Genomic DNA, 6,681 nt, shown 5'->3' with positions numbered 1-6,681 from the left:
TGTTTGTTTTTTTTTTTTTTTTTTGGCTGAGGCGTGTGGCTTGTGGGATCTTAGTTCCCTGACCAGGGCTTGAACTCGGGCCACAGCTGTGAAAGCTCCAAGTCCTAACCACTGGACCTCCAGGGAATTCCCAGTTGTTAACTTTGAGAAATCAATCCTTGGAACTGGGACGCAGATGGCATAAAAGTTGTGTAGCTCATAGAGCAGCTAGAACATCAACGATGGTTGAACTAACTGTGGTTATAGTAGGAACATGGGTGGGGGGTTGAACATGCATTCTGGGAAAGTAAAAATGCACCACATGCAGATATAATTACCCCCTACGTGGTGGGGTCACTGAGAAAATGTCAGAGGAAGTAGCACAAGTGCTTTCATTGCGCAAAAAAGCAGAATGTTGGTGCCGTGTGAACTTGTCCTGATGACCAACAGTAAATGTCTCCTTCTCCTCTCTCCTGATTTCATTTAAAACTGTCCTTGCAGGGTTGGAAGGCTGGGCCAGTTTCCACAGACCTAGTGGGAAGAGAGTGATTTCTCAGTGGGATTTATAATGTAAAAATGGTTTCTTTCCTGGGCTAGCTATTTCTCCATCATCTTAACTGCCTGCCCTTCACTTGATATCTGGCCTGGATTAATTCCCAGAGAGTGGAACCATTTTCCTGATGGAAACTCTCAGCTCTGATGGGAAAGAAAAAGAGAAGGGGATTAATGGGGTTGTAGTTTTTGTCCTGATGCAATTTGGAACCTCTGCCAACTTAAAGGTATCCTGGAGACATGTTTTCTGTTTTCCCTTCCTGTTTCTCAACCTAACTTTAACACTTAAGTGGCATTCTTTCCTCTCTGCCTTTCTCCTTTAATAAATATACATTGGCATGCATTAATGAAATACCTACTGTGTGCAACATATGGTGCTAGGTGGCTTCACAAACCCACATTTTCATATCATCTTCTGCAACATTTGAAAAAGTAAACTCTGAAATGTCTCTCTTCACCCCCTTGTCACTATTTTTTCTGCCTTTGGTTTTGCCTCTTTATATTGCTCTTCAAGTGAAGAGATTGAGATTCCTCATGTTCTAAGCTACTTGTGAAAAAGCAGATGATTCTTAGGAATCAAAGAGAACACATGAATATTCTTTCCCAGTGGGACTGCTGCCTCCATCAATGGCTTTCCTGGGTTTGTGGTTTCTGCTGGTTATTTTTCTGTTGAAGAGAGGACAAAATGTGGGAGGGAGCTGTACAAATAATACGTCATCACTCTGCTCTTTACTGTGTACTTTGCAGGGGGCAGAATAAACCTCTTATTGCCTGAGGTGGCAGCTACCCTGAGCCCTTCTGGTTCTTGCAGACGCACACTGCAGACGCCAGCACTCTGGCCGACTGCCTTTCACCAAGGCAGCTGAGTCACAGCGGCAATCCACACAGCACCCCTCCAGGCGGAGGCACCAGAGGTGGTCACACTGTGAACATAAAGGGATGATGACACTCGCCTGAGAAACCAGGTGTGTAAAACCCCACATCATGTTTGTGTTAAATATTGAGAGAAATGGACCACTGCAACCTATGTCAAACAGAAACAGATTACAGCAGTTTTCAAAGTTTGGGAAGCAGAAAACCTGTATCTATGGATACAAACTCTTCAAGATCACTAGAATCATCTCATAAGGGACTCTTTTTTAAAATACATATTTTTTTTTTCCACTTTTTTTATTTATTTATTTATTTATTTATTTTTTTTTTGGGGGGGTACACCAGGTTCAATCATCCGTTTTTATACACATATCCCCATCTTCCCTCCCTTCCTTGACGCCCCCCCCAAGCCCCCCCCACCCTCCCCGCCCCAGTCCTCAAAGGCATCTTCCATCCTCGAGTTGGACTCCCTTTGTTTTACAACAACTTCCCACTGACTATTTTACAGTTGGTGGTATATATATGTCTGTGTTACTCTCTCGCTTCGTCTCAGTTTCCCCTTCACCCCCCGCCCCCTCCCATACCTCGAGTTCTCCAGTCCATTCTCTGTATCTGCATCCTTGTTCTGGTCACTGAGTCCAACAGTACCATTTTTAGATTCCGTATATGTGAGTTAGCATACAATATTTGTCCTTCTCTTTCTGACTTACTTCACTCTGTGTGACAGAATGTAGGTCTATCCACCTCATTACATATAGCTCCATCTCATCCCTTTTTATAGCTGAGTAATATTCCATTGTATATATATGCCACATCTTCTGTATCCATTCATTTGTTGATGGGCATTTAGGTTGCTTCCATGTCCTGGCTATTGTAAATAGTGCTGCAATAAACATTATGGTACAAGTTTCTTTTGGGATTATGGTTTTCTTTGGGTATATGCCCAGGAGTGGGATTACTGGATCATATGGTAGTTCTATTTGTAGTTTTTTAAGGAACCTCCAAATTGTTTTCCATAGTGGCTGTACCAATTTACAGTCCCACCAACAGTGCAGGAGAGTTCCTTTTTCCCCACACCCTCTCCAACATTTGTTGTTTCCAGACTTTGTGATGATGGCCATTCTGACTGGTGTGAGGTGATACCTCATTGTGGCTTTGACTTGCATTTCTCTGATGATTAGTGATGTGGAGCATCTTTTCATGTGTTTGTTGGCCATCTGTATGTCTTCTTTGGAGAAATGTCTATTTAGGTCTTCTGCCCATTTGTGGATTGGGTTATTTGCTTTTTTGGTATTAAGCTTCATGAGCTGCTTGTATATTTTGGAGGTTAATCCTTTGTCCGTTGTTTCATAGGCAATTATTTTTTCCCACTCTGAGGGTTGCCTTTTAGTCTTGTTTATGGTTTCTTTTGCTGTGCAAAAGCTTTTAAGTTTCATGAGGTCCCATTCATTTATTCTTGATTTTATTTCCATGATTCTAGGAGGTGGGTCAAAAAGGATGGCGCTTTGATGGATGTCATATAGTGTTCTGCCTATGTTTTCCTCTAGGAGTTTGATAGTGTCTGGCCTTACATGTAGGTCTTTAATCCATTTGGAGTTTACTTTTGTGTATGGTGTTAGGAAGTGTTCTAATTTCATTCTTTTGCATGTTGCTGCCCAGTTCTCCCAGCACCACTTATGGAAGAGGCTGTCTTTTTTCCATTGTATATTCTTGCCTCCTTTGTCAAAGATAAGGTGCCCATATGTGTTTGGGCTTACTTCTGAGTTCTCTATTCTATTCCATTGATCTTCCTTTCTATTTTTGTGCCAGTACCATACTGTCTTGATCACTATGGCCTTGTAGTATAGTTTGAAGTCAGGAAGTCAGGAACTAGAGCAAGAAATCTTACGATTTGTATGGAAACGCAAAAGACCCCGAATAGCCAAAGCAATCTTGAGAAGGAAAAATGGAGTGGGTAAAATACATATTTATTGGAGTATAATTGCTTTACAATGTCGTGTTAGTTTCCTGCTGTATAACAAAGTGGATCAGCTATATTTATACATATATCCCCATATCCCCTCCCTCTTGAGTTTCCCTCCCACCCTCCCCAGCCCCCCACCCCACCCCAGGTCCTCACAAAGCACTGAGCTAGTCTCCCTGTGCTATGCAGCAGCTTTCCACTAGCTATCTATTTTACATTTGGTAGTGTATATACATCCATGCTACTCTCTCACTACATATAAAGGACTCTTTAAGAGTATTAGCCTTATGTATAGAGAATCTAGGATAGGAAGCTGTATGATTTTTCATAAAGATGCATCTGGCCTCTAACCTAATCATCTTGGTCTGTAAAATCCCATCTTCGACATTTGTATTTTCCTTTAGCAAAGCATCTCTACACCTTTCCTTCTTCAGGTTAATCCTTAGAGGGGTCCTTAGGAATCCATTTCTGGATGTGGGCTGAGAGGCTGTGTATTGTACTGATTGGGAACTGAGACTTTGGGGTCAGCTTGTTTGGTTGAAATTCCTTCTCTGCTTTGTAGCTGTGTGACCTTGGCAAGTTGTTTACCCTCTCTGAGCCTCAGTTGCCCCATAGGGTGCTACAGGATTACATGACATAATACATGTAAGGAATCTAACACAATGCCTGGCCCAAAGGCCCAGGAAATATTAGACACAATTTGTATGTATCACCAACTAAACACCTAAGGGAATTTTAGTTGCATTTGTTTCACCAGCTTTGCTTTTTATGCTTTTTATGCTAGACGGGGTAAAGTTTTTGGTTTGGGTTTTTTTTCTCCCTCCCCATCTCTTTTCATCACTCTCCTCAACCTAGGAAAAGTGATTGTGAAACAACCATTTGAAATGAGGTCTGCCTCACGCTGCTGCATTTGGAAGAAGCTTTGATCACCAGCTGTGCTGTGGGGGTGTGGCTCTGCCCACGATCAGAGGCGGCTCTGAATTTTAGATATTTTCACAAAGAGAATCCATGGAGCAGCTTGTGGCTTCCTGGAGTGTGTATATAAATGGAACTCTGCCTGCTCCCAATGCCCTGAGGGCCACCCCTCTTCCCGGGAGCTGCCAGGCAGCGCATGACCCGTGCCCTTAGCATTCTGGGGCTTCTCTGGGACCCTCCTTAGAGCTGCCAGCCTATGGGGAGGAGGATGCAAGAGCATCTATGGGGCAGCAGGCAGCAGCGCCCTGGAGAGGGGCGGGAGGGCAGGGCCTCGTCTGAGCAGCCCGCCCAACAGCCTTATGCTCAGGACTTCTTGGAATTGCCAGCCTGGCTCTGGTGAGGCTGGAAGATCACCTTGCAAGTGGGCTGTCGCCAGCCTGACAGATGGCTGGGGCCGCTCGCAGCACAGCCCACGTGAGCCAATCAAGCGTGTTCCCTGAAGACAAGTGGCCCAGCCAGGGTGTCAGGGAGGCTGTCCAGGGGGCAGGGGGCGGCCCAGGCTGCAACATGGGTTCCTCAAGCTCTGCGTGCCCCCCACAACCCACCTGCAGTGCCCTCTCTGAAGAGGGAAAGACTGGCTCTCCTTTTCCATTGGAAGCAAATCTCTGGGCCTCATGATTTTTGACTGATGTGTACCCTGGTCACTGCATGACAGCCCCTCACAGCAGTGGCCAAACGTTTCATCAAATAAACCAGCTACCATGAAGTTGAAAAGGGTAATAAAATAGCAGAGCCTACTTGGGGACTTTGTCCAGGAACCCTGTGACTTCTATGGAGTATTAAGGAAATATTGAACTTTCAAATTTTATGATTTCATGTCCTCTAAGACCACAGACCTCTTACCATGTGTTCTTTTTTAAGCATAGTTAGAAAGTAAATGTATAATATTTTTTCTTCCTTAAGCTCAGAATAAAGCCTGGGGAAATTTAATGTTCCCGGATTCAGCGTGTGGATTTGCGATAAGGATTCTTGGAGAGAAGCCTTTTAACTCAGAGCGGAGTCTGTTTGCAGCTATTGTTCAGCTGACGTCAAGTATCTGGTTACTGGGCATGTTGCATAATGCATGACAGTGTAAACCAACTGTCTTAAGTGCTGACACTGAGCTCCCCAATAATAGTGAAGAATGAAGTAATTTGTTAAATTTATTTTTAGAAATCCCCTAAAACAATGCTTCTCAAGGCTGAATGATTCAACACTTTAGAGCTGAGAGGCAGCTGAGGGTTGTCTGTGTGTGCTCATGCTGATAAGAATTCTGGAAGGAAACAGGAAAAAACACATGTCATGTCCTCTTTAAGAGCTAGAAAAGCTGTCAGAAGAATTAAGATGAAAGCTCATGAGACTCTGTGGGTGTGGAAAGTCACCAGCTACCTAATATTAACATAGCTTGCAACCAAACGCTGTTGCTAGAAATAGGACAGTCACATCACTACCACTAAGCAATTTGCATGCGGCGGACCAGCCCCTGGATTTGTCCTGGCTCCTGCTGCCCTCGGAGCGTTGCATTTCTGGACGCTTTTAGGGCGGTGCTGGGACGTGGCTGTCTGCTTTCAGCAAAGAGGAAGCAGCACGGAGAAGACCATCTGCTTTGTCTGCAGGAAAGTGGTCAGGCTGCAAGCGTATCTCTAGGCATCTGAGGAATTGTGCAGCTTCTAGATTTCATGTGGCTGCGGACAGGGAGGGGCAAGTAAGGGTCTCCGTGCCTTCCCCACCATGGACAGTCTGTTGCCTCAGTCAAGATTCTCCTATTTCAAACAATATCCTCTCCAGGCAATTAGAAAATATCTATCGATGCTGAGAAACCAAAGAGACGAAGAGCAGGTACCATTTTGTTTGTGTTACCTTTAAGGGTGATGGGGGTTTGCTTCTGGGTGTTGCTTTTATGTGGCTTAGTGATTATTTTCTGCGAGTTTACCTGTTTGCAGGCACAAGTCGGCATTTGCTTTCAGTTGTTCAGACTTGGCAGAGGAGCAAGCAGGCGTGTGGGGGATTTATTTGAACTTGGAACATTTGGATCTTGAGATTAAGCTCAAGTTCTGTAAAAAAACAACAGCAACAACAACACGACCAAAAAAACCTCGTGCTTCCCTTTTCTTCTGCAAGCTAGACTAAACTACTCTATCAGAGTTAAATTGTGTGGATTCCTTGATAATTTTCTAGGGCCTCAAATACAAATTTTTAAACTATTAATATCTCGACAAGGAATAATATCAGGCAATAGAAATACACTTGTCTTTTTGTATATATTTATGGCCACGTTAATTTGCCAAACAAAAAAACGTTGCGTCGACTGTAAGTATGATAGCCTTAAAAAGATTACTAATGAGCTGTGAAGATCTTTC

General features: G+C 43.8%; 1 protein-coding gene across 1 annotated transcript in view; it reads left to right on the top strand.

Annotated features, from left to right (window-relative positions):
• Positions 1 to 5,929: 5,929 nt before the first annotated feature.
• ATP2C1 (ATPase secretory pathway Ca2+ transporting 1) overlaps positions 5,930 to 6,681 on the top strand; it is a 124,639-nt gene continuing 123,887 nt past the window's right edge. Inside the window, exon 1 of the mRNA XM_057737888.1 lies at positions 5,930 to 6,160. Coding sequence (XP_057593871.1) covers positions 6,053 to 6,160 — 108 coding nt within the window. The 5' untranslated portion in view covers positions 5,930 to 6,052. The remainder of the gene's footprint in view (positions 6,161 to 6,681) is intronic.

The sequence above is a fragment of the Hippopotamus amphibius genome, chromosome 6 (assembly GCF_030028045.1).
Source record: "Hippopotamus amphibius kiboko isolate mHipAmp2 chromosome 6, mHipAmp2.hap2, whole genome shotgun sequence".
NCBI classification, from domain to species: Eukaryota; Metazoa; Chordata; class Mammalia; order Artiodactyla; family Hippopotamidae; genus Hippopotamus; species Hippopotamus amphibius.
Note: the sequence above shows the minus strand (reverse complement) of the source record. Positions and strands in the feature narration are given on the sequence as shown.